Genomic DNA, 27,195 nt, shown 5'->3' with positions numbered 1-27,195 from the left:
GATGCAGTCAGCAATTGCTGAAGACCCTGCAGTCAAACAATCTGAGAAGTGAAATTGCTCAGTCGTGTAGACTCTTTGCGATCCTATGGACTGTAGCCTACCAAGCTCCTCCATCCGTGGAGCAACCTGATTTTTTAACAATGATATGCAAGGAGAGATAGGAGTATGTGAATGGAACCTGCAGATTTAACAAACCCCCAAAACTTTAGAACTGGGAACTCCCTATACAATATTTAACTAAGTGAGACTAATTTTATTTTTAGAAACAAAATTTTTGTAAGAGGAACACACAAACCAATTGAAATACAGACTAATACAACATTGAACCTTATTTAGATCCAGATTGAAACTAAAATGAAGAGACCTTTGGGGAAACCTGGACACTAACTACACACAGCCCACCAGGCTTCTATGTTCATGGAATTCTCCAGGCAAGAATACTGAAATGGGTAGCCACTCCCTTTTCCAGGGGATTCCCTGATAGCTCAGTTGGTAAAGAATCTGCCTGCAATCTAGGAAACCCTGGTTTGATTCCTGGATCGGGAAGATCTGCTGGAGAAGGGATAGGCTACCCACTCCAGTATTCTTGGGCTTCCCTTGTAGCTCAGCTGGTAAGGAATCCCCCTGCAATGTGGGAGACCTGGGTTCAATCCCTGGGTTGGGAAGATCCCCTGGAGAAGGGAAAGGCTAACCATTCCAGTAATCTGGCCTGGAGATTTCCATGGATTGTGTATAATCCATGGTGTCACAAAGAGTCGGGCAGGACTGAGCGACTTTCACTTTCTTCCCCTTCTCCAGGGGATCATCCCAACCCAGTGATAGAACCCAGGGGTCTCCTTCATTGCAGGTGGATTCTTTACCATCTGAGCCACCTGGGAAACCCCTTGATGAAATTAAGTAATTGTAACTTGCCTTTTCCACACATGATGATATTGCATTATAGTTTTAAAACATTAACAAAATATAAGTGACAACCTAAATTCTTTTATTTAAGGTGATAACTGAAAATGTTTTCTTTTTTAAGTAATTAATTTGGCTGTCTTGGGTCTTAGTTGTGGCATCCAGGATCTTTCCTTGAGTCACAAAGACTCCCCAGTTGCGGTGCATGGACTTCAGTCGTTGGGGCACTTGGGCTTAGTTCCCTGACCAAGGACGGAGCCAGCACCCACTGCACTACCAGACAGATTCTTAACCACCCAAACCACCACGGAAGTCCCTTGAAAATGTTTTCCAAGAGGAGGTGCTGACATAGATTTGAATAATACAATATATTAATCTGACAGCCAGATAGGACCTCCTGAATTTAACTGACAGCAGGTTGTAAAAGAGCGTATGCACCAAAAACTATAATTAAAAAAAAAAAAGTTTTAAAGGGGAATATTTTAAGGTTTTGAGACTTGGAATACTCTCAAATGTTTTGCTGACCTGTGACCCCACCCCCAGGTGAGGAGGGAGAAATGTCCATTCCTGAGATTCCCCTGATAGAGACACCCCAGTGCTTTATTTTCCAGGCGCAGTTCTCATTTCCGATGGTGCTGGGATGACCATGCACTAACTACATAAAATGTTACCAGGGGACAAAGCTCAACGTCATCATTTGGTCCCGAATCCACCTTGATTTGCTAGAGGTAGCGTAGGAGAAGGAAATGGCAACTCACTCCAGTGTTCTTGCCTGGAGAATCCCAGGGACGGGGGAGCCTGGTGGGCTGCCGTCTCTGGGGTCACACAGAGTCGGACACGACTGAAGCGACTTAGCAGCAGCAGCAGCGTAGGACGCAGGTTTGGCGACCTACGCTTCACACGTTCCTCGCGCTCCCGACGGCGCCACCCGCTCCTGACGGCGCCACGTGCTCCCGGCCCGCCGCGCGTGCGTACTGCCTCCGCGCCGGACATACGTGACGCGCCTCGGGGCGGAAATGGCGGCGGACCGGGGCGGCGCCGTCTCTACCAGTCTAAACCTGGAAGGTGGCGCGGGCCTGACGCTGAGCTGACGCACCAGAACGTCCCGGTAATGATCTCGGCCCGCCCCCTGGGGTCCGTCAGCTAGGCCGCTCAGAGCCGCAGCCAGACTCACACGCCGCGGAAACCTTCGGCCACGGCCTCCGCAAGGTCCCGACGGGGCGGGCCAAGCTCCGCCCCTGCGCGCTCCGACTGGCTCTAGGTCCCGATTTGCCCCTTTCCCGCGTTGTCATTGGCCTAGGCAGAGCCCAGTAGCGTGGAGCCGCACCGCTCTCTCCGCGCTCCTATTGGTTCAGGGTTGTAGCGCATCCGCTCCCAGAGCTTTCATTGGTCGAGCCGAGCCACTAGGGGTAGGGCACCTCTGGAGCGACGACAACAAAGGGCGGCAGGCGGCGGTGACCGCGTCTCCCGGTGCTCTCCTCAGGCTGCGCACCCGGACCTGCCCGCCTGGCTCCAGATGAAGTGTGAGCACTGCACGCGGAAGGTGGGCTCCACGCTTTTGGTCCGGGGCCGGGCTGGGGGCAGGGCCCGGGGCGCGGAGGAGCCTGAGCTCGCGGAGCTCGGAGCCTTGGGGGTGTCGGGAGCTTGGCAGCTCCAAGCGCCTCTGCCTCCCTGTCAGAACCTCTGGGCGCTGGCCCGCAGCTCGACTTTTCCGGGGGTGGAGGCGGCTGAGGGTGGGCCACCAACGCGTCCGGTTCCTGTTCCCGTGTCCTGGAGGCGGCAGTAATGTCGGGGCGCAGATACAGCCTTTCAAAGTACCTTAGAAGCCAAAAGCCGCGAGAAAAGCCTACCAACATCAGCGACCAGTCCACAGTCGTTGCAGACACCGTCCTTGGTGTGAATGAGGGACATGGTGATCAAAAGTGATTTTAGGGGATTTTATGCCACCTAAAAACTTTCGTGTTTGACAGCAACGAAAACGATACAGAAGTGCAAGAAGGAAACGGGCTGGGCCTCCTGCCACCTGAGTAACCATAGTAACTGTGATAGCCTTATCCACTTGTTTCTACGCTGTAAGGCACTGGGAGTTGTCTGTCGGTTTTTTTCAAAATTCGATTCTATCATATTGTTCCATCACTTGCTCTTTCTCTCACTTAATGTTATGCAAGAGATACATTTTCTGAGCAATACACACAGTCCTAATTTGTTGTATTCTAAATATACACGCGTCCAGGTGGTCGGGCACCAATTTACCTGTCATGAGAGACCACATTGCTTCTAGTTTTCATTTCCTGCAAACCGTGCAGATACAGAGATGTGTATGGGTGTGTTTGTGTGCCCACAATTATAAGTGCTTCTATTTCTGTAGGAAAGATTTCTAGATATGAAATGAATTCATCAGGTAGTATATACAGTTTTCTTAGATTAAAAGTTGTTCTTTTATATGTGCCTTTGCCTTTTCAAGGAATGTAGTAAAAAAACAAAAACCGATGACCAAGAGAATGCATCAGTCAATGTACCAAGTCCAGCCCAGGAGAATGGAGAGGCAAGTAGTTTTTCAGTTTTTGTGTCAACCTGCAGTAAACAGCTGCTGCTGTTTTTCTCCTCTTTGGGGGCTCATGTCACCAGGTACATCTTTGCTTCAAGAAAAAAAATAAGAAATGAAGGGGCCAAAAAACCCCTGCTAGGGGCCAAACATGCGGGTTAGTCAGTTGGAGGCACACGATCTTCAAGGTAAGAACATTTTCTTCTCAGAGTACACCAAGCCAAAGCATACCATGTTAGGAACAAGGCAAAATGTCATCCTTGGCTGTTTTTTTAGAAATAGTTTTGTAACATTTAAACCTCTGGTTTTCTGTTTTTTGTTTTTTTTTTTTTAAGTGAAAAGACAGGGCTTTAGGTAGGATTTTATAAAATAATTTGGATTTCATGATTCTGTAAGTTTTATTTTTCTACTGGTTTCTTCTCTAAGTTCTTGAGTTTTTAAGTTTTTCTTAGCTAGTAGCGACGGTTTACATTTATTGGATACATACTCTGAGCTAGGCAGTCGAGAAAGTGCTTTGTACATGTGATCTCATGCCGTGCCTAGAATGAGCATTTCAGGTAAGCCCTACAGTTGTCTCCACTTTACAGAGGGGGACGCAGTGCTGGGAGGTTAAGGTTCCTTCTTCCCTTAAAAAGTTCTGGTCCCAGTTTTAGAAAGGGAGAATTGGCAACATTGGAGAAGCAAGCAGCAGGTGTCCTCTTTAGTCTAGTGGTCCCAATACAAGATTGAGTCAGACAGGCATTGGTCTGGTCCTCTTGTGTACCAGCTCTGCTCTGTGCTCTGGTGAATGTAGGGCTTAGTGAGCAGTAGGGGATAAGGCAAGCACCCGGGACACTGAGGCAGAAGAGAGGCAGGGAGCACTGAGGGCTCTGCAGCCTCAGAGCAGCTGGCCCGGGGCCTCCCACGCCTGCACTCTGTCCGCACTACCTTGGACAGACATCTCACCCTGGGAGCCCCAGTTTCCTTATCAGTGACATGGGGAGTTGGGTTACTTCTCTCCGAGGGCCATGGTGGCCAGGAGATAATGTGTGTACATAGCTTCAGTGGGCATCCCTCCAGCACAGTGGGCGGACTCCCTGACAGGATGAACAGGTCAGGAAGGTGACTACTGGAGTGAGCCCTGAGGGTGATGAGACCTGAAGGTGGTGGGTGTGGGAATAGGGTGAAGGCGCACCAGGCACGGGAAGGTGTGAAAGGTAAGGAGACAGATCGGGCACATGTCTTAGGGCTGGTGGCTTAAGCTGGCTAGAGTCGGGGAAGAATAGGAAGGAAGCTACTTGGGAGGCCGAGGGTGGTGGGCCTGTATGGGCCAGCCAGAGTGGCGGAAGCAGGAAAGGGGGAGCAGCACAGGGAGCAGAGTGCAGTTTGAGCTGCATGGACACTGCAGGATGTCAGACTGGATATTGGGAGGGAGAGAATTTCCTAGAGGCAGAGATTGGAGGGGTTGAGTGGGGGCCTGATAACTGCTCTGAGAAGTGTGGCTAATTGGAGAGAAGGAGAGATGGACAGGCTTCTGCAGAAAATGCCCACAATTAGAACGGAACAAGAGAAAGGAAGGACTGTGACAGGCGGGAAGGAACCAGACCTGGCCCATGAGGGGCTCTAGGAGGATGAGCATGGGGTGTGGCTAGCAGGCCGAGAGGAAGCCCTGCTTCCCCTGGCAGCTCAGAGTGTTGTCCTGGGCACCTCTACAGGGCCAGCAGAGGCAGAACTCTCAGTGCAGCTCAACAGCGTCTATTAGACGCCGGCTGTGTGCCAGGGCACGTGCTTCAGACCCTTGGAGCAGCCGCTCTGGCCCCACCTCAGGGCTTGTTAGAAGGGCAGACTCTTGCCTCCCATCCATACCTCATGAATTAGCATCTACAGCATAACAAGGTCCCAGAGTGAGCACTGCACAGTGACACAGGCCCCTGGGGAGGAGGGAGGTGGCAGCGTGCATTCCTGTTCGGCACTGCTGTGGACAGGAGGGCCAGCGTACCGCCCGAGTCCTCGCTTACCAAATCATGTTTGAAAGAGCAATGTACAGCAACCGTCAGAAGATTTCATTAATTTGTTGCGATGGCTCTAACGGGCTTCAGAATATTCGTATGTTCATCCACCACATATTTATCAAGCGCCTTCTGTATACAGGGGATGTCAGAGAACAGAAGGGCATGAGATAAGGTTCCTCCCTCAGAGCTTGTGTTTCAGGGAAAAGAGCCACCACATAGGTGCCAGGGGGTGCTCAGAGCTGTTCTGGCAGGTGTCCATGAGGGTCTGAGGGTGAACCAGGCTCTCTAGGGAGCGTTTCCCTCAGGGAGACTCAGGGCAAGGAGGGCCAGGGTGACTGGAAGTTAGAGTGGGGAGAGTGACGGGGAAGGGGACCTCCAGCAGCATGGTGTGGCTTGTCTTCTGGTGGACCTCAGCCCAGGGGAGTGGGCTGCAGGGAGCGAGGGCGCAGGTGCAGTCAGGAGAAGACAAAGCAGCTGAGGGTTGTCATCTTGGTGTCCAGGGGAACAGAGTCACTGAGATGTGAGTTTGAATGTTCCAACTCAGACTTGGATGACGTGACAACCCTGATGCCCACAGGTCAGCACTGAGCTATGCCAGTTCTAAGCCTGTCAGGGAGGCTTCTGAGGAGAGTCCAAGGACTAAGCGAGCTCATCGGGGAGTACAGAGCAGGCCCACGCAGGAGCCCCCAGAGGCAGCAGGGAGGGCTGTGGGGGCAGGAGAAGCTGCATTTGATGGTGCCGGTCCACTCCCCACACATTGCCATCTGTGGGACCCTCAGAGAATTTGTGGCAGTTTTCTGTATTATGCGTGTGCTGTTACTTTCCCTCAAGAAGCCAGTATTAAAGAGTTCTGTTAAAGAATCAGACCATAACATCATCTTTTCTTTCACAGAAGGGAGAATTCCATAAATTGGCTGATGCCAAGATATTTCTGAGTGACTGCCTGGCCTGTGACAGCTGTGTATCTGCAGAGGAAGGAATCCAGGTTTCCCAGCAGAATGCCAAGGACTTCTTCCAAGTTCTGAACCTTAACAAGGTATGGCATCCCGGGCGCTCACTGGCACCAGAGGTGGCTGGAGGTCAAGGTGAGGCGTGAAGCCTCTGCTGGGACTTAGGGAGCGCATCTTGGCCCTGGCTTGTGTCCCCTGTGATAGCTGACCCTCTCCACAGCCTCTTCCTGTCAACAAAACCCCACCCACAGTCACACTGCCTCACTGATGTGGGCAGCAACTGTGGCTGGCACCACCAGCCAGGCTCCCCTGGCTCGGGGGAGGCCTCCACGTGCTTGGTCATGGGATGGCGTGGCAGCCGAGCTGCTGCTCCTATGCCTCTGGGGCTTTCTCAGAGGTTAGGGCCACAGTCCTTCAGCCCATTCCTGCAGACCCCTATACAGATGAACTATCCGTTCCTGGGTGAAGACAGGTGAAAGGGAAAGACAGGAGAGACGGAGGCAGATGAGGCTGAAAAGCGTGTCTTGGTTTGCCCTCAGTCTGACCTGGTGAGCAGCCCTCACAGCTGTTTTCCAGAAAGTGTTTGTACGGGCTCTGAACACAGTGCTGGGTGCTCTGGCCCACGTGGCAGTGCAGGTACCACGTGAGGCCCAGGTTGCTTTCTGGGTGTACTGACTGCAAATAACAGATTTCATTCTTTCCAACCTGTATACATTTTATTTTTTCTGATGGTATGGTCTAGTACCTTTGGATCAACCTGAAATTACATTGGTGGTAAAAATAATACCACCACTATCTTGTTTCCGATTTCAGTGGGAATGCTGGTGAAGTTTTACTATTAAATAGATTTTTGCATAATCTTTTACTATTAAAGAGATGTAGATACTCACACCAATCAGCATATCAGCTATAGAAAATGGATACCCAAGTCAAACTAGACTAAAAAGGAGATGCTTAGTTATTTCATGAAACTGAAAGCTTAGGAATGGAAGAGGTTCTGAGTTTGGCTGAGTCAGTCACTCAAGGCTGCCACAGGAAAAAGCAGTTCCTATTTCTCTGCTGGCCGTGGGGCTCTGGGGTTCCTGAGCTCTGGGACTCAGGCTGATTCCCTCTTTGTCACAGATCAGCTCCCTCAGAGGATGTGAAATTTAAGTGAGAATGAAGTGAGGGGTGAGCCCTTGAAATTCCCTGGGCAGGGTGTCAGACAGAGGGACTGGAATTGCCGAGTGTGACTGCTGAAGCTGGGGACAGACCACCCTCTGTCCTTCCCCCTTCATTAGCATTTGAAATTTATACTCTCTTTCCTGCTTCCAAATTTACATTAGGATGCTCTTGGTCACAAACCACAGAAACCGTGCCTGGCTGATTTGGGCATCATAGGAGCTTGTCAGGGAGCTGGAGGTCAGTGTATGCCAGGTTGGTGCCCTGATGGCCGTGTCGGTGTGGGCTTCCCAGGCATCACGTGAAGGTGGGAGGGGACCATCATGTGAATCCAGAGGGGACAGGCAGCCTCAGCATTGTCTCACCTGAGCTGCTAGGCAGGGGCAGGCGGACCGGACCAGACTGTCCTGTCTGTGGCCAGTCCATAGGTAGATTGCAGTGGATGGTAGCCACTGAACACTGCTGTCCAAGTTTCCACTTTTCCTAATGTGCAGGTGGTGTCTAACCTGAACACCCTCTGTCATGATAATCCTGCATCTTCTGTCTGACCCCAGGCCAGGGGATCCCACTGCTGACTTTCTAATGCCCGACATGCTCGCTCACACTGCTCCCCAAGGTTGCATCCTGCATGTCCGTAATGAGTCAGCACAACTCTGAACTCAGTCTGTTCATATTTTTCTAGGGATTTCTTGAACTGCCAGCATCTGGTTTTGGTTTCAGGGTGTTGATAGGCTGGTTTCACATTTGTTTGTTTGGTATTTATTAGAAGAATTCATAGAAGATGAGAATTATCTATGACTTAAAATTTTGCTAAAATTTACCACTAAGTGACCTGGGCTTGAGGCCTCTTGTGGACAGACCTCGGGGCCCCATTTTCATGTAACTTCATTGTTATGGATCGTTTCAGTTATTTATGTACCTATAAATAATAAGTGTATTTTTATTTTTCCTTTTAAGTGTATTTATTTTATCAAGATATTTGCATTTATATGTAATATTGATGTATATATTCAGTATTTCTGATTTAACATTGTTCTTAAAATTGACAAAATCTCTTGGGATGTCTCATTTTTCATTCTAATTTTTTTCTCCTTTTTCCTCAATTGTGCTTGCCAGTATCCTGTGTATTTTATTAGTCTTTCAGACTAATTCAGACTAATTTCAGACTAATTCAGACTAATTCTTTCAGATTGGGCATCTGTTATACTCTGTTGTAGACTTTTCATACAAGTGTCTTACTTTCACTCCCTTGTCATCACCACATACACGGTGTTCCTCTCTGTTTCTCCTAGAAATGTGATACCTCGGAGCACAAGGTGCTGGCAGTGTCCCTGTGTCCTCAGTCTTTGCCTTATTTTGCTGCTAAATTCAGCCTCAGTGTGACTGATGCATCCAGAAGGCTCTGTGGTTTCCTCAAAAGTCTTGGTGAGCTGCCTTTTGATATTATTTATAGCAAATAAATTTGGTATAATTCGAATTTATAACTTGAGTTTTTATCTGCCCTTTTTATCTCTAGAGTTCAATTTTCAAGGGCACAGGATAGATAAGAACTTCCTTGAGAATCTTGTGGAACGTAAGAGGACCATGCCTCTGATCCACGCATGGTAGGCAGGTGTCACTTACCCCCTTGCCATGCAGATGGGTGTTGTCTTACGGCCGGCGCTGGCCCCTCTGGGGACAGCAAATGACCGTCTTAGGGCACGTAGCTGGGGACACCTGGGACCCACACTTGCCCAGCAGTGTCGAGTTGCTCGGCTCACAGGGGTTACAGTTATCTGATGGAGGATCACGTCTGCCGTGACTGGCGTCTGATTTCCCAGGAAGCTCTCTGAAGAGCAGAGCAGGAAGGGAATGGACTGTGTCCCTTGTGTGAAGAGTGAAAGCTAGTCATTTCAGTACCTGAGGACTCAAATGTGAATGAGTACTAGAGTAATACTGCCTCATAAAGAGCGGTAAGGTTGCTTCTGTCTAGTCTGTCACGTCACACTCTAACTTCCCCCCACATTAAAGTGTCCTGCAGGGAGGCTCTGAAGAGGAAAACTTGAGCTGTTTGCCAAGTAAGAGTTTTAGTTGTTCCTCAATGGCTTTTTAAAGATGTAAATACATGGGGTTAGCAGTAAAATGACCCGTAGACTAAACATCCTCGCAGCAGCCTGCCTGCCTCGCTGCTGCATGTTGCCTTCTGTGCAGAGCTATTTCTTGGTGCACGGCATGCCACAACCAGCACTACAGCCGCAGCTGCAGACGAGGACTCCCTAAGTCAGCCTTCACGCTTCTAATCTTAAAAGCCTAAGCTTAGCTGAGTTTTACCAAAGATCAAAGTTTTAAAATGCTCTGCCTTCTCATAGTGAAAGGCCCTATTTTGGAGGGGGGAGATTTTTTTTTAATAGTTGGATGTTATATGTTAATAAAATATATCCACAGTGAAACTGACTTTTTTTAAGGTAACTCTTTAACTTGATATAATATTTCTTTTTAAGAATAACTGGCTGCTCTTAAGGTTTAGACTGGTTGCAGATATTAAAACTATTTGCTCTATTTACTGTAATTATTTAAAACATATTTTTTTGTCTGAGGCTTATTTTCCAATATTAAGAACTCATGTGTAGCAACATAAATGAACTTGGTGGGTATGATACCACCATATGAAATGAGTCAGACAGAGAAAGACAAATACTGTATGATATCTGTTACAAGTAGAATCTAAAGAAAAATACAACAAGCTTGTGAGTATAACAAAACGGACAAAGACAGATGTAGAGTACAAACTAGTGGTTACCAGTGGGCAGAGTGGAGGGGCGTGATAGAGGTGGTGGATTAAGAGGTACAAGCTTTTAGGTATAAAATAAGCTACAGGGATATATTGTACAACACAGGGAATATAGCAAAAAAAAAAAAAATTGGGGGGGCCGCGCCATGAGACCTGCAGGATCTTATTCCCTGACAAGGGATCACAGCTGGGCAGCAGCAGTGAAAGCGCCAAGCCCTAACCACTGGACAACCAGGGAACGCCCTATAGCAAATATTTTATAATAACTATAAATGCAGCGTAACTTTGAAAAATTGTGAACCACTGCTTTGCCCATCTGTACCTTATACTGTATATCAACTGTAGTTTAAAAATAAAGAAGCATACATTTATCAAGAAAAAGACAAGTTAGAAATTTCCCTGGTGGTCCAGTGGTTATGAATCCGCCTTGCAGTGCAGGGGACTCAGAAGCGATCCCTGGTCAGGGAACTGAGACCACATGTGCCTCAGAGTAATTAAGCCCGTGCGTGCAACTGCTGAAGCCCATGCATGTGCCCTGGAGCCCTCGATCAGCAACTACTGAGCTGGTGCAGCACAACTAGTGAAAAAGAAAGAGAAGTTAGAACTCAACATAGTAATTAATCAAGACCATTGTAAAGCTATGCTCAGCCAGTGTACTCATTTATTTATTTTAGAGCTATCAAAGACTGTTACAGACTGGAGTTTAATTTAGCCAGTGAATTGGAAGAATGATACCCTGTAAAATTACATTAATTTATGTATGGAATATGGCAAGGTGTCTGTAAATATAGATGTAAAGGGAAAAGAAGAAACAGGAGAATATATGCTTTATTGTGAAAAGTGATACGTGCTGTTGTTTGAGAGAGCAAAGGGCATCGTCCTGCACTTGGGCATCTAGGTATGTCTGTGGAGTCTGCCTTTTCAGTTTGTCTTCGAGGCGAACTGAGGGTCGATCTCACATTCTGTGATGTGGAGCCCAACACGCCTCTCTTCCCCACAGGGGTGCATTATGTCTTTGATACAACGATCGCTGCAGATTTCAGCATCCTGGAGAGTCAGAAAGAGTTTGTGCGTCGATTCCGCCAGCACAATGAGGAAGAGCCTGCGTTACCCATGCTGACCTCTGCCTGTCCTGGTGAGCATGGGGCTGCTGCTGGGTCTGCAGGGGCCTGATGCACCTTTTCTCGTCAGTCTGAGTCTGGGGGCAGGCCTGGGCAGTGGGCGAGGTCAGGGGCAGCGGGTCTTGGAGAGGAGTTTGGGCCTTGAGTAGTTTTATGTTGACCAACATATTTATTAATTCTGGGTGATTTAGTGGGGAGACCTGACAGCTGAGTATTAATTGCTTATCTTCATTTATGCATATTTCTGAGACAAACATATCATATGTTAAAGGAGAATAAATCTCTTTTCAAAGTATGATGTGTTTCACACATCCAAACAATTATAGGTAATATGGTGAACACCCATGGATCCTTTACCAGCTTAAATAGAAATTACATAATAAAAAGTATTACTTTACATTAATACTAGATTCTGTCTTGGAACACTTTTTAAACAAATCTTTAATTATTATATAGAGCCTGATATCTGAGGTACAGAAATTTTATCACAGGTTTTTTAATTCTGAAAAAATAGAAGATTTTGGAATAAGAAAATTCTAAAGATGATAAGGGAAGGAAGGCTGTGCTATACTGGTAAGTAACATTTAGTGAAAAATTATTTCTAAATCAATCAGGTCTATGAGAGTTGTGGTCTACTTAATCTTGGGGTTTTGTTCACATTTCCATTCTCAGTTTATCCCTCCCGGTTCCAAATTTTTCTAGCATTTTATATGTCACTCATCAGTCATTGGGATTATGAGTTAGTAAGATGGAATGTTGATATATGGTTGCTTAGAATTTGGAAATACTTTCCATCCACTTGTAAAACCATGGAGAGGAAACTTGCCATCTGTCTAAGAAGCACGTGGATCGACTCATTAACTGAGCATGTTTTTCAGTGGCCCACAGGCTGGCAGGAGGTGCTTAGCATCAGGTGGGGCTTATCCTTCTGGAAAGATAAGCCCCAGGGGGATGCTCCCACTTCTCCAGGCATGTCAGGCAGTGACTGTGTCAGGGTCTACGCAGAAACTGACTAAAAGCACACTTTGCTGGGCCATGGTGTCCACCTTTGTGTTTATGTCCTTGTAGGTGTTTGCACAGCTGCTGAGGAGTAGGTTTGCACAGCGGAGGCCTCGGGGAACCACCCAGCTCCCTAGAGGCCTTGCAGTGGTACCCCTGCCTCTGGGGTCCCAGCACCGGCTCCTTGCAGGGCTCTCACTCAATGGCACACACAGCTGGTCACTGTGACTCAGTCCCACCCACCCAAGAAAGAGGCAGCATAAAATGACCCAAGCTCAGCCTGTGCTCCCAGAGCAGTGGTTCCAGAATTCCCATCCACCTTCCAGTCAGCAGGATCACAGGGATTCCTGTGCTGTCCTGACACCACCCCAGCAGATAGTGATGGATCCCTTACGTGGGCAGCCCTGTTGGATGGCGCCTAAACGGAAGCCTCCACTCCTGGCAGGAACTAGCACCGCTGATGTGGGTAGTAGACAGGTGGTGGATTCTTGTGGAAAGCACGAGCCGCTCTGTCCAAGGAGTGAGGGCAGCGCTGGCGGAGACCTGGGCCACCTGCTGCTGCTGCACACCAGCTGTCCCTGCTCCACCAGCCTGGCATTCGCTGCTTTCAGTGGCCTCCTTGAGCTCTTCAGGGCTCTCAGATGATTAGGCTTTCTCCTCCAGGAACTCTTTGTAGCTAAGCCAGTCGAAGCTGTAACTGTTCAGGCTTATGCCCTCTCTGAAATTCAGGGAGATGAGGTGAGATCTGCTTCGAAACTAACCCTTTTCTAGGATTTGGCCCTGACGTTTTGCTTTCCTATGACAGCTTAGAGAAATTAAAGCAGCATCAAGGTCGGATGATCTGACCTGGTGCAGAATCAGGCTGTTGATGGCCCTGAACTGACTCACTAGCTTCCGCATGCAGGATCCCTGTGCTTCCTCAGACTGCTTGGAGGGCAGCGCATCCTGGCTTTGACAGGGACATCTGGGTGGGCCCTTGCTGCCCACAAGCCGATGGAGTGCCACCTCGCCAGCGCACCTTTGCCTGGTGGGGGTGAGTGGGCGAGGGCGTATTGAGCTGCTCAGCTGTGGACGTGCTCAAGGGCTTTGGGCTTTGTGAGAACCTACCAGGAGCACTCATTGAACTGGAGTGTGGGAAGTAATTTCTCCAATCCAGCAGGGAGAATAGAGAGTGGGCACCTTGTGCCAGGCACTTCTTGGAGCAGGTTTCTTCTCTGCCTTCAGAGAGGGTTCCTGAGAAAAGGTGGCTGGACTGACAGAGCAGGACAAGGGTACCCTGTCCACGCTATGCTGCCACAAAGCTGGACAGCCAGCAGGGCTGACCAGGCCCCAGGCTGATGCCAGTAGCAAGTTCTGATCAGGGGTACCAGAGCGCTTGCCACTCTGGTCTCGTGCCAGTGCTGTGGATCCTGTGACCTGGTTCTTCCTCCTCATCCCTGTTTGGTCCTCTTTGCTTGCAAGCTAGGAGGTCCCCCAGGGCCCTTGCCACTACCAGCCTGTGTTCTGCCTGATATTGTGCCAGGCCTTCACGGCACACAGCCTGCAGCTGGGGTCTGCCTGAGAGCCGAGTGTGCAGGCACGGGCACTGGCACCAAGACCAGGGTGCACAGGGGCCTTACAAAGCCAGACCTGTGGTGGGAATGGCCTTGGGCCCCCAAATGCTCCATGGCCTTTGATAGTTTTCCTTTTTCCTTTTATTTATTTATTTTTGCCATCCCATGCAGTTCCCTGTCCAGGGATTGAACCCAGGGCCCTGACAGTCAGAGCAGTGAGCTCTAACCACTGGACAGCAGGGGAATTGCCTAGTTTTCTGTTTTAACATGAACCATTCCATGCACACGTGCAGAGGCTGGGAACGAGGGGAGCCATCCTCCAGCAGCATCTCTCTGTGGGGCTTCTGCTGGTGACAGTGGACATTCCCTGCGTGTACTCAGGCCGGCAAGCGGGTGATAGCTGTGGTTTGAGTTCAGATGAGATTGTCTGGCTGGTGCCTGCTGCTCCACCCTACAGGAGTGGGCATGGGGAGGTGGGCTGCCCTGGGGATCTGGTGGGCAGCGTGCCTCCAGGTTTGTTCACCACCCCCACCCTTCTCATGAAGCTGTGGTGTACGTGCCAGTCTGTCACCAGACACTCTCATTACCTCACCCAGCGGGAGAAGGGGGCAAGCTGTAGCCCCTGCAGGTTGAGCTGCTGGCTCTGTGGTCCACTGGCCTCTCCATCCTGCGTCCCCTCTGGGACCCATGGCAGCAGTGGTGCACTCAGAGGGCATGGTGGGAGTCAGCAGCTCAGGGGAAATGCCCAGGACCACGCTGGGCATGCCGTGGGCACACTGCAGGTTGTGCTGTTCATTGTGTTGCTTGAGGGGGTGTGGGTTTCTCGTATTTCATTGTCCTAAAAGTGGGAAGTTACTGGGTGGTTAAATTCCAATAGATGAGTGACGCTTGGTGGGCCTGGTGGCTGTTGGCCCCTGTCTGAGCTGTGGCCGTCCGTCCCGGCTGTGAGAACAGCTCAGCAGCTGGCAGGGTGGATCTGGAGCCAAGCTGCCCAGGACAGTGCCTCGTAGCTGCTCCTCCAAGTTTGTTCTCAATTTTGGAGAGCCTGCTACCCCCGCTCCTGCCTTTCTCCTGCTCTGTCCTCTCTGATCTGGGGCCGAGGGAGGCACCCATCCCGGGCACCCTCCAGTCTTGTGACACATGCCCCTGGGGTTCCCATGGCCAAGCCTCTGAAGAGAGGCGGTTTGGTGGAGGGAGCCTGTCATGCACGCCTGGGGCGGCCGGAAGATGAGATGTCCCGGCTGTACTCCGGTGGGGCAGCGGTGAGGAGCTGACATGGACCCCTTCCCTCCTCAGGCTGGGTCCGCTATGCTGAGCGGGTGCTGGGTCACCCCGTCACCCCCCACCTCTGCACTGCCAAGTCTCCCCAGCAGATCATGGGATCCCTGGTGAAGGACTACTTTGCCAGACGTCAGGTAAGCTGGCCTTTTCCCCAAGGGCAGCATTCAGGTCAGGCGACAAGCTTCCATGTGAGGACAGGTGCTGACGGAACCGAGGGCGAGCAAGGGAGGGTGGAGGAGGGTCCCCCAGGGGTGTGCACAGTGGTCTTGGGCCCAGGTCCTGATGAGTGAGGGGGGTGCCCAGACACCTAGCTCCAAGACAGTCACTCAGCTGCCGGCTCCTGGTGGTGCCAGCGATTCTGGCTCAGCCGGGACATGGAGAGGGGCAGCCTGGTTACATGGGAAGCGTCTGGAAAGTGTGGGGAAATGGCCAAGCGTTCATTTGCAGCAGCTTGTGGTCACCGTGTGTGTGTGATCATTGTGCACTTGGTTCAGGGGAAACAGGCGGCAGGCCTCTCCCTGAGCGTCCGGGCAGTGGGCCTGCAGCACGGCGACACCGTGGGTGGACTTGGGGGCATCACGGCTCAGGAACGTGGTCTAGGGGGGATGGGGCTTGGACCCAGGAAAGCACCAGGCCCGTTCCGTTCTGGCTGCCTTCTCCCTTCTACACGGCCCCCATCATGGGTGTGCTCTTTCTACACAGAACCTGTCCCCAGACAAGATTTTCCATGTCATCGTGGCACCGTGCTACGACAAGAAGCTGGAGGCCCTTCAGGAAGACGTCCTCACAGCCTCTCGGGGTTCCCGGGGCACTGACTGCGTGCTGACCTCAGGTGAGGGCGCGGCCTCGGGAAAGGCTGCTGGGAGGCCGGCCGGCGCGTGTCCAGAATGAGGGCCTGACAGCCACACCCACACTGGAGACACGTGGAGCTTCCTCCTTCAGAGCAAAGCATAAAGCACACGCGTCCCCGGGGACGCTGCTGGCGTCTTAATGTCCCTTCTTTGCTTGTAGGTGAAATAGCTCAGATGATGGAGCAGAGTGACGTCTCAGTGAGAGAGGCTGCCCTGGACACGCTGTAGGTGCCTCTGCAGGGAGGGGCGCTCTTGCACCTTGGGGGCTTCCAGCATGACCTTGTGACCTCTACCAGGTTATCCCAGGACCTTCCTCCTCCATGAGGCCACCTGCTCTGCTGAGGCACGGGTGTGGTATTGCCCCTGGTGTGGCGGGCTACCTTGTCGCCCCTCTACAACCCTTGGCTCTGAAGAGAGCATGGCCAGTACCATGCTGAGTGGATGCCGTTCAGCCTGTGGTCTGGTGTGGATACCAACACCCTCCTTCCCGACATCACACCTGGGCCCCTATGGGGTGGAGGCGGCATCCCCACACAGTGGCTCCCTCAGGTCCCTTTGCCCAAGAGCAGCAGCCTGGGTTTCTGCCATCAGCGGTCGCCCCAACCACCAGCCACACTCCTGCTGCATCCTGTGCCCCAGGGCACGGACTGCATGGCAGATCCTCCAAACAGTGATGTCAGGACCACATGTGGAAGGCGGACTGAGGTCCTTAGAACATAAGCATCTGGTGTCCTTACGGCCAGAGCCCATGCTTGGGCCTAAGCGGACCCAACAGTCTACCCCTGGCTGGCCACAGATGGTGGCATTCTCTCTTGTGTGGCCCTCAGATGCCCAGTTCTCATGCTCCGAGTTCTGAGGTTCTCAGGGTTGAGCCTTGACACCTGTGCACTCAGAGGAGTCACTTGGGCAGCGGTGGGCATGCTTGCAGGCTTCTTGTTGGCCAGTGAACTCCAGCACAGAGGAGGTTTTTGCCCAAAGTCTAAGTACTTGTAAAGGGTTTTGCAACCTTGGATCGTAAAACTTGGAGAGTCGGATTTAACTTTTGCCCTCGCTTTTCCTGCCTGGTGAGGTTTGGCGACGTGAAGGAGGAGGAGCTGAGGCGCCACGATGGAGCCGGCTCTGACGGGTACCTGGCACACATCTTCAGACATGCGGCCAAGGAGCTGTTCAACGAGGATGTGGGGGAGGTCACCTACCGGGCCCTGAGGTGCGTGGGGCTGGGGCGGCCTCTGTCCGTCTGCCTGTGTGGTCAGCACTGCCTGTCAGGTATAAACTGTGTAATAGGACCCCCGCCCCCCACAGCCAGCTGCAGGTCTGAGGGGAGATCCTATTTATAGAGTTCACACCAGTCAAGATCGAAAGGCCTTGGATGTGTTACTCACAGACTTAAATTTTGCTAACATCCCTAACTTAGATTGGAATAGTCCTCCGACCACAGAGGAAGGACCCCGTGGGTCATAGTTTGTATTGTTGATTTCATAGGAACAAAGATTTCCAGGAGGTCACCCTCGAGAAGAGCGGAGAGGTCCTCTTGCGCTTTGCTGCAGCTTATGGCTTTCGAAACATCCAGAACGTGGTCCTAAAGCTGAAGAAGGGCAAGTTCCCATACCACTTTGTGGAGGTTCTTGCCTGTGCTGGCGGTAAGACTCGAGAGGCCAGGCTGAGCTTGGCCCCTCTGAGCCCTGCAGGAAATGAGGGGTGAGATGTGAGGGCCAGAGGGTAGCCATTGGGTGCGGCCAAGGGGTCAGGGGAGGGAGGTTGGGAAATTTGCTGCAAGTTCTTTTAAATGAATTTTTATTTTAGAAATCACATTATCTACACATTTGAGAATAAGTAGCACAGATGGCGCTAGTGGTAAAGAGCCCACCTGCCAGTGCAGGAGCCGTGAGAGACTCGGGTTCAATCCCTGGGTCAGGAACATCCCCCTGGAGGAGGGCATGGCACCCCACTCCAGTGTTCTTGCCTAGAGAATCCCATGGACAGAGGAACCCGGCGGGCTGCGGTCCATAGTGTCACAAAGAATTAGACATGACTGAAGTGACTTAGCACGCGTGCACACGTATAGCACTAGCATGTAGAAGGCATGTCCTTCATGCAGTCCGAGGTGTTTGGGTTTGGGTCCCGTGTGGCTCATGGGTCCCGGGCCCCCTCCCCGATGCAGCCCACGTGTGGATTCACACACTAAGGCTTTATGCAGACACCAGTGATCTAGCTGTTCATTAATACTTTCTGTGCTCTCCTGGTTTTGATGAATTCCAAGAGAAACTGGAAATCCAGATAGGCGTGCATAGCCATCCAGTTCTAAAAGGTTGCCAAGTAATTTCAGCTTTAGGTAAAAGCATTTCCTGGGTAGTATAAAGAGGAGAGAATAGGAAGCACCTGGGGTTGTGAGCCTGTGCCCGTGGTCTTGGGGCCCAGGCTTTGGCCACAAGACACTGCACACTGCCATCATTGCTCTGCTCTTCCAGAATCGTCTCCCCTTTAAGATGAAAGCAGGGGAAGAGTAAGCTCCCTGTGTTTTTCAGGATGCCTTAATGGCAGAGGCCAAGCCCAGACCGCGGACGGGCGCACAGACAAGGCCCTGCTGCAGAAGATGAAAGGCATCTACGCCGACATCCCCGTGCAGCTCCCGGAGGCCAGCACCCACGTGCAGGAGTTGTACCAGGAGTGGCTGGATGGCACCGACTCCCCCCGTGTCCAGGAAGCCCTGCATACTGCGTACCAGGGCCCAGGGCAGCCCGCTGACAGCCGAGACATCAAGTGGTGAAGATCGAGGAGACTGGGAGGCAGGCCTGTCAGCTGCCTGAGGACAGAGGAGCTACCCTGTGTGGGTATCAGAGACACCTGAAGAAAACAGCTCAGCTTTCCTTTTACCACTTTGGTTTTTCAGAATCCTCTGCTACCCCCATTTGTCAGCAGCCCCCTCCCTCAGTTCGATGTGGTGCTATCTTCGTAATATGTGTGTAATTGGAATATTTTAACAGGAGAGAAGGGTTGCCCCAGTCTGAGTTTCCTTTAAGACTAAAAAATTCCAAAGAACAAGAATGGAGACAGACTACTGTCTTTTAGGCTTGAAAAAAAAATCCAAAAAGTGTCCTGTGAAGAGTTAAGACCCCAGAAGTTGTGATTCACATACCTCAGAGATTTGATGTGGAAATGACAGGAAGCAGGCAGGCCGCGGGGGTTGTGGGCCATGGTCTGTGGTCTTCCAGTTGGCTCTTGTTTTTACAAACCACGTTTTTTATTCCTGAGAATGGTTTTGCCAGAATGTGAATAAACTGCATCCTTTTGGAGTCGGGGAGCTCATATGAATCTGGCTTTTCAGTTTCTCTAGAGAAAAAGTTCTGGCAACAGTGGGCCGTGTTTCTCACTGCCGCAGTGGCCAGAGTGCAGTGGCAGCCGCCGCCTGGGACCAGCCCCTCTAACTGCGGGCCTGGCAGGCTCTGGCAGCTTATACCCCACACTCATGCTTTCACATTCAGTCTTCAGGTGAACTCACCTCGAAGCAGAGGGCGGCCTGCGAAGGGTGACAGGTGTTACACAGGGAAGGATGGTAGAGGCAGCTGACCTGCTTAGGCCAAACTGGTCAGGAGTCCGCCTGCTCCATTCTTCTCTGGGTGGGATCAGACAGGTGACAGCCATCCTGTCCCCAACCTCAGATGAGGCAGCTTCTCAATGGTCTTGCCTCTCCCCGCCGCCCCCCACCCCACCATCCTCCTCCTCACGTACTGTGGGCCAGGCTCATCCACGTGGCTCCTGACTGGACCCCTGCCCCCACCCCCCAACCCCCCGCCACCTGGCATGTTGTGCTCATGTGAGCTTGCCTTAAAGGTAAACGGAAGAGAACAGTTTTCCCATGAACAGAAAGGGCTAGCAAAGAATTGGAAATTACAGAATCACAAAACCATATCAGGGCTCATCCTGTGAAACGAAGACATCTGTGGATAGGCCTCCAGTTGATTCTTCAAAGCACTTGAATTTTGTTAACATGGATGGTAGCAGCGTTCTTGGATTCCTCAGTGCTTATGAAGCCTGAGCTGTTAGATTTCCTTCACTGACTCTGTTGTATTGTACCTGTATACCTATTGGGGTTGAAAACTGGATATATTGTGTGAAATTGTATATTTTTTGCTTTCAACCTATGTACAATTAATTGGGTTTCTCTCCTCTGCAGTAACTGATGATGGAATAAACACTTGAGGAGTGTCTGAGTGTGGAGAGTGTGTGAACCAGACACTGACTCCCCAGTCAGGGGCCTGTGTGTGCCCTCCCTCACCAGCACCCCCAGGCGGCCTCCCTCGTGCTTTCAGAGCCAGCACAGCCCCAGAGGGCCATCTTTGCTTGAAGCCTTCTGTGGGCCGGGGATGCCAGGAGTCGTGGTGGGCTCTTCCTGCCTCAAAAGCCACCCCTTCTGGCTAAAACGAAGGCACTCCTTGGCTGGGGGACCGGGTATTCTCACATGTGGTGTCAGGTCCTACCCGCAGCTGACCTTTGGTTATGGGCGCATGGGAGGAAAGGAGGAGGAGGGTTTGTTTTCCTTCATTATAACTCAAATCATACGAGCAGTCAGGCAGCCCCACAGTCAGGCTAGGGCGGAGTGTGGGAGCTGTCTGCTAGTGAGCAGTGTGTCCTGGCGTGAGGGGGCGGGTAGACTAGGTCCAGATTTGCACCACACCCAGCAGCTGCCCTCCGGGAGTGCTGCTGCCTGAGTTCTGGTGTCATGGGCGCCTCCTGTGGGCTCTGATCGTGTTGCGTGTGTGTGTGTGTTGGCCATACTGGTAAGTAGCTGCTCTCCTGTGCCCTTGCCCTGGGCCAGTTTTCTCAGAGTCCAGATTTCTCAGCTCCATTTCTGCCTGGCCTCAGCTTGGGCCAGTTGTAGCCAGTGTACATGATGGTCCTTCACAGCTCTGCTGAAGTGAGGATTCGAGTTCATGCACTGCTCACACACCAGTTTGCTGCTGGCCTCGGGTGTGGAGCAAGGGCACTGTCTGTCTAGAGGCTCTTAAGCTCTGCCACTGACTTAGGTGTTCTGTGGCCTCCCCTCCTGGCCCAAAGCTGAGCAACAGAAGCCTCTGGACACACCACCTGCAGTGAGACCTCAGGTCTTCACTCACAGTCTAATCAGATGCATGAGGCGAGGGGACTGCAGCTCAGGCAGGCAACTCACATGCTTGAGGCCACTTGGCCACCAAATGTGGGCTTCCACCTCAGGCCCAACTTTGGCACTTAGATGCCACCTCCTTCCACACAGGCACTGGCCTTGCTCCCAATCAGTAACAGCAAGCACAGAGTCTTCCTAAAGCAAGTGAACCCTCAACTCTGATGTTCAGGGACATGGCATCAAATTTGAGCAAAGGCCCCTGGACTTTCTGAATAAGGATAAATCATGTGTTTGGGGATTTTTTTTTGGGGGGGTCTTCGGTGTTTTTGAGTCATAGGTGTACGGTATTGGATAAAGAACCAGGCACTCATTGAAGGCTACTACTTACGAAGCTGTGAAAAGCCTGGCTTTTTAACAGAAAAACAGTATTTTCTTTCCCATGTCCCTGTAAGAAGTGTTCCACATTAGTTTTACGTGGACGTTTCCAAAACCTTGATGAAAGAACTTGTAAGCACAGTTGTAAGGGTGAAGGGTAGTTACTCTTAGTGAGTCATGCAAGTAGTGAATTGTATGAGACACAGCACTAGTATTTCTAAAGCTACACTGAAGCTGCAGAAAACTTGGATTTATTCAAGGAAAAACTATCTTCCTGTCTTCTTGTAAAGACTTGCTTTTAAATCAGATGTATATAGACGTTTCTTACACGTTGCATGAAAAATTTGAGGCATGATGTTCTTCTGTATGACAGTAGCCACCCAGGTGCCCAGTGGGCAGTACCTGAAAGGACCCTTTTATGTGTGTGTACGAAGCGTAAACAGCCTGCGCTGAAAGCTCGTCAGTGGAGAAGGTTAAGTAATTGTCCTGACGTGGGATTCTAGAGATTAGAGTGCATGATGAGCCATCTCAGGACAAGAGTATTCGCTCCTTTGGTCTCTTTTTTATTTTACTTTTTATTTTTTGGGCCACATGGCACAACCTGTGGGATCCTAGTTCGCTAACCAGGGAATCAAACCTGGGCCCTTGGCAGTGAAAATGCAGAGTCCCAGCAGCTGGACTGCTGGGGAACTCCCCTGGTCTCCTTTAAAAAAAAAAACAAAAACTGGGCAGGGAGGACATTAAAAAGAACAAAGACATCCCTAATATGGCTTCTGGGGGAAGGGGAGCACTGGTGATCAGATGGACCAGGGTCTCAGAGTTGCTGCCTGTCCTGTGCCAGATCATGTCCCCGTGTCCCACTGCCTGGGACACAAGAGGGGAAGACAAAAATGGCCACAGTCAAAACAGGTTCTACCGAGATTTGAACTCGGATCGCTGGATTCAAAGTCCAGAGTGCTAACCATTACACCATAGAACCATATGCCATTATGTCCCCTTGCAGGTCACTCTTGGCCTAAGTGCCCCTGGGATGGGACAAGAGGGGTACACAGTTCCCACTAAGATTTTGACATCTCTGGATTCAGAGTCCAGAGCGCTGATGGTGACGCCATAGAACTAGCTGCCACTCCTGGACACCAGGGTCCACAGCCCAACCTAGTCCCACAGCTGGGGACCCAAAAGCTATATAGCAGGCAAAAATGTGAGCTCATAGCAGAGGATGGTTTCGATCCATCGACCTCTGGGTTATGGGCCCAGCACGCTCCCGCTGCGCCACTCTGCTGTAATGTACTCCTTTCCTGAGTCTGTCTCTGACTACCCCAAGCTTCCCTGGGCACAGATCAGCAGACAAAACCGGACTTGGAGAAGGACCCTCTTGCCAGTGTCCATTTATGAATAAAGTGGATTTTTGCTCTCCCTCTCTCAACTGCTTACCCAGAGAAATTTCTGTCCTTTTCTGCTGTTTAGTAAAAGTCAAGCAGCACAATCTTTACCCAGAGTGTCCTTGGACAATGGTAGCAGGATCTCTATTGCAGTGATGCTGGCTGGATCTCGGAAAAAAGCAAAAGCAGCATTTCTCTCCATCATTTGAAAGATTCCTAATCTGTCCAATTGTCATTAACTTTCCTTTTAATCCAGTTTCTTCTCTTGACCTACTTCTTCCCCCATAGCCAAGGAAACTGTTTCTTTCATATGAAACTGCTTAAAGTGTTACAAAATCTTGCTGTTCAGCTTTCTAATTCGAAGGAAAACATTAAAAATAACTTTGCATTTCCAAGAGGTAAAAATTGTTCTCCCAAGTATATCCTGAATATAAATCCTTTGGGGGGGGGGGGGAATCTTTGAATTTGTGTTGAAACTTTTCATGTAAAAACTGTCCATGAAGCTTACTGTTGCAGATAGAAAGCTGTCTCCTTTCTCACACCAACAGAATCATCAGGAAAAAGAAATACAGAGCCTGAAACTACTGGAATTCTATGACCAGACTCTGAACACCACACCAATCAAAGGACTGGAACTTTTTTTTTTTTTTTAACTTCTTATTTTATGTTAGAGTATAGTGCTAGTTTCAGGTATACCTCAAAGTGATTCTTTTATACATAGTCATGTATCTATTTTTCCAAATTCTTTTCTCATTTAGGTTGTTACATAATACCGAGCAGAGTTCCTGAGCTAAACAGTAGTAGGTCCTTGTTGGTTATCCCTTTTAAATATAGCAGTGTATACATGTTTCCCTGGTGGTTCAGATGGTAAAGCATCTGTCTACAATGCGGGAGACCTGGGTTCGATCCCTGGGTCGGGAAGTTCCCTGGACAAGGAAAAGGCAGCCCACTCCACTACTCTTGCCTAGAAAATCCCATGGATGGAGGAGCCTGGTGTCCATGGGGTCACAAAGAGTCGGACACGACTGAGCGACTTTACTTCACATACATGTCAATCCCTAACTCCCTAAATATCCCTCCCCCGTCCCTTCTCCTCTGGTAACCATAAATTCATTCTCATAAGTGTATTCATTCATTCTATGTCTGTGAGTCTGTGTCTGCCTTGTAAATAAGTTCATTTGTATCATTTTTTAGCCTCCAAAGGGATATCACGCCCAAGATGTCTAGGATATTGTTTGAGCCTGATAAACCTAACTACATAGGTACATCCGGAGGGAAAAAGGTAGCCACTGGGAGAAGACAAAGGCAACGCCTCTGGGCCGCACATCTCATCAATGCCGGGGGCAGGGCTTAGACAAAACCAGATTGGAGGATTCGGGTCAAAGAGCTTTCTGATGACGTGTGCGGAGGGACTGCTCCGAACGGGCGCAGAATTTGAGAAGATTCATGTTCCACGCGAAACCTCTTCCAAAGGGCTCTACTGTGGGAAAGGCTGACCTAGGTTGCCTAGCTAGTCTGCAGATGTCTGTCAGACTCTTTTCAGCCATCCTGCTGATGTTTCACCGTCAGACTGAACTGGCTGTGGCGACAGGGAAGGAGACAACATGCAGTCTCCCACCAAGCTTGCCTTGGCTGACCCTCACGTACAAGTTATAGTGACCAAGCCTCCATTCCAATATCGCTTGCCGATAGAGCGGGCAGCCAGCCACCTGAGAGCTAGGCCACGTCGGAACAGACCCTAAGTCCGCACCTGGACTTAATCTGCTTTTCCTTCGGGACCCCCACTGTCTTCACCACACTCTACACAACACCGCTCCCGGCAAACCAGGGGGCTTTACAGTGACAGGATTCTGCTCTTGGGAAAGGATTTCTCTTTTCAGTACCTCAGCGCCCAGAGGCAGTGCCCTAGAAAGGTGAGACAGCGCCTGTGCATTTCCTCACCACACCCGAGAAGTGAGAGCGGAGGAGCAAAGCGAAGGAGCTCTCCGTTCCCGCTCGGGAGGAGGCCGCCTCGCTTTCGGCCTAAAGCTCTGTCGACCCGGGACCCTGGGCTCACGGCCAAGCCCGGCACCCGCTCCACTTGTCGGCGACTGAAGCGGCAGACGACGTCCGCCCGCCCGCGGAGTCAGCCGGGAACTCGCCCGGTCTCGGCAGAACCGGGTTTCTACCTCACGGCGGCTCCAGCAGTCATGTGGGCGCGGTCACGTGGACTGGCAGTCACGTGTCCTGAGGACGTCTGCGTGCGACGTCCGTGCTCCCGCGCTCCCCAGTGGGATGTGTGCGTTTCGCACCTTGCGGCGTGGGTAAAGGTACCCTGAGGGCCGCACGTTAGACAGCGTGCCCTCTGGAGCTGCTCCTCCGCGGGGCCACGCTGACAGAGGCCCTGGCCGTTTCGACCCTGCGCGCTCCGGATCGGACTCCAGGTGTCCCGCTCCCCGCAGGGCCCAGGATGGGTGGGGTCTCCAGTTAGTGCTGTTTGGAGCTCCCTTTTTAACAAGAATACGAAATTAGATACGAAGGTGAATGTTGATTATAATAAGAAAAGTCAATTATACACAGCTGATTAATATCACAAACCAAGCAAAGCACAAAGCTTTTCTCTAGTTAATTGCCTAACGCCTCATTTTTTTCCCCAATTTTTAAAATGCAGACCTTAATTACTCCTTCATATGGGAATGATTTGGTAATACTGTTTGTACAGGATAAACAGATAATTCACTTTTGAGCGGGGTTAATCAAATTTTGCTCTTAGTAGTAGTTTGGAAAAGGTTGTTAGCCTTGCATTCCTTTGGTAATGTTACTATTCTTTTAGGGTTGCCCTCAGATTTAGCCAAACCTATCCTGTGTCTGGAGTGGCCTCACAGTGGCTTGTTAGGAGCTTTGTGTCATATATTCCATGATCTGTATTTCATGTCAGATCAGGAAAAAATGGAAAGCGCTTTCCATGTTTGCTTTACTCATCTAAATTGGATCAGGTGTGTTTCTGCCCTCCTTGTGGAAGGAGCCTACTCTGTTCATGTGATTCCTGTGTGGCCAAACATGGACTTCCCAGGGGACTCAGTGATACTCTGCCTGCCAATCCAGGAGACAACAGGAGAGGAGGGTTTGAGCCCTGGGTGGGGAAGATCTCCTAGAGGAAGAAATGGCAACCCACTCCGGTACTCTTGCCTGGAAAATTCCATGGACAGAGGAGCCTGGCTAGCTGCAGTTCATGGGGTTGCAGAGTCAGACACAGTATTCAAATACGCATGCTTATATGCTGTGCGCAGTCCATGAGTTTTGATGGTTCTAAAGATATTCACTAAAATGAAAGTCTGATGTAAGTGATATCTGTCTTGTTGAAAACTGTAATGCAAAACAATACAGGCAATGTTTAGTCTTGGAATAGGCTAGCCAATATCATGTAACAGATTTCCTGTTAAGAAATAACTCTTTCAAAATGTTTCAAGAAGCATCTTTTTCGTCCATTGTACCTTGATTCTTTGTAAATGGGATTACAATTTTGAAAAAAACGGATTTTTCATTAAACAGAGTTTAGGGAATTATTGAGTGAAGCATCACAGTGATCAATGAAGTATATAATCAGTGGGTGGGGCCACCTGGTGTGTCCTGCTGACTAGAGGGTTGTGGTTTTCCTTTCTGTTACCATCATCTTCCTTCTGCTTTTTTTTTTTCCCTTGTTTTTTTTTTTTTTTCTTCCTGTTAAGAAATATTCTGACTCTCATAATACCTTTCATCTGTTTTGTCATTTTTATTACCCATATTTTCTTGGCTATCATGATTCTTCCATGATTTTTATCATTACAGTTTTTAGTTTCCATCGTGGTATGCTGCTGCTGCCGCTGCTAAGTTGCTTCAGTCATGTCCAACTCTGTGTGACCCCACAGATGGAAGCCCACCAGGCTTCCCCGTCCCTGGGATTCTCCAGGCAAGAACACTGGACTGGGTTGCCATTTCCTCCTCCATTGCATGAAAGTGAAAAGTGAAAGTGAAGTCACTCAGTCGTATCCGACTCTTAGCAACCCCATGGACTGTAGCCCTCCAGGCTCCTCCATCCATGGGATTTTCCAGGCAAGAGTACTGGAGTGGGGTGCCATTGCCTTCTCCGCCATTGTGGTATACTTTTTGATATTTTGAAGTTTCTGCCAGACTTTTTCTTTTAGTTTTTTTTCCCCTTTTTTCCTTCTTTCCAGTAAGATACTTCCTTCTGTTTCA

General features: G+C 50.2%; 1 protein-coding gene and 2 non-coding genes across 3 annotated transcripts; 1 reads left to right on the top strand and 2 right to left on the bottom strand.

Moving 5' to 3' along the window:
• Positions 1-2,300: 2,300 nt before the first annotated feature.
• NARF (nuclear prelamin A recognition factor) lies at positions 2,301-20,328 on the top strand. Its single transcript, XM_061392443.1, has 11 exons — positions 2,301-2,443; positions 3,365-3,445; positions 6,329-6,472; positions 8,840-8,972; positions 11,318-11,452; positions 15,287-15,405; positions 15,974-16,103; positions 16,283-16,346; positions 17,192-17,329; positions 17,605-17,762; positions 18,648-20,328. Exons 1-11 carry the CDS (start codon positions 2,417-2,419, stop codon positions 18,887-18,889), a joined length of 1,371 nt encoding a protein of 456 aa, XP_061248427.1. The 5' UTR covers positions 2,301-2,416; the 3' UTR covers positions 18,890-20,328.
• A 2,177-nt stretch (positions 20,329-22,505) lies between these two features.
• TRNAQ-UUG (transfer RNA glutamine (anticodon UUG)) lies at positions 22,506-22,577 on the bottom strand. Its single transcript has one exon. It is a non-coding gene; the product is annotated as a tRNA-Gln (tRNA).
• A 231-nt stretch (positions 22,578-22,808) lies between these two features.
• On the bottom strand, positions 22,809-22,880 carry TRNAM-CAU (transfer RNA methionine (anticodon CAU)). The gene has a single exon. It is a non-coding gene; the product is annotated as a tRNA-Met (tRNA).
• Between the last annotated feature and the right edge of the window lie 4,315 nt (positions 22,881-27,195).

The sequence above is a fragment of the Bos javanicus genome, chromosome 19 (assembly GCF_032452875.1).
Source record: "Bos javanicus breed banteng chromosome 19, ARS-OSU_banteng_1.0, whole genome shotgun sequence".
In the NCBI taxonomy this organism is placed as follows: domain Eukaryota; kingdom Metazoa; phylum Chordata; class Mammalia; order Artiodactyla; family Bovidae; genus Bos; species Bos javanicus.
This window is presented reverse-complemented; position numbering and strand designations above follow the sequence as displayed.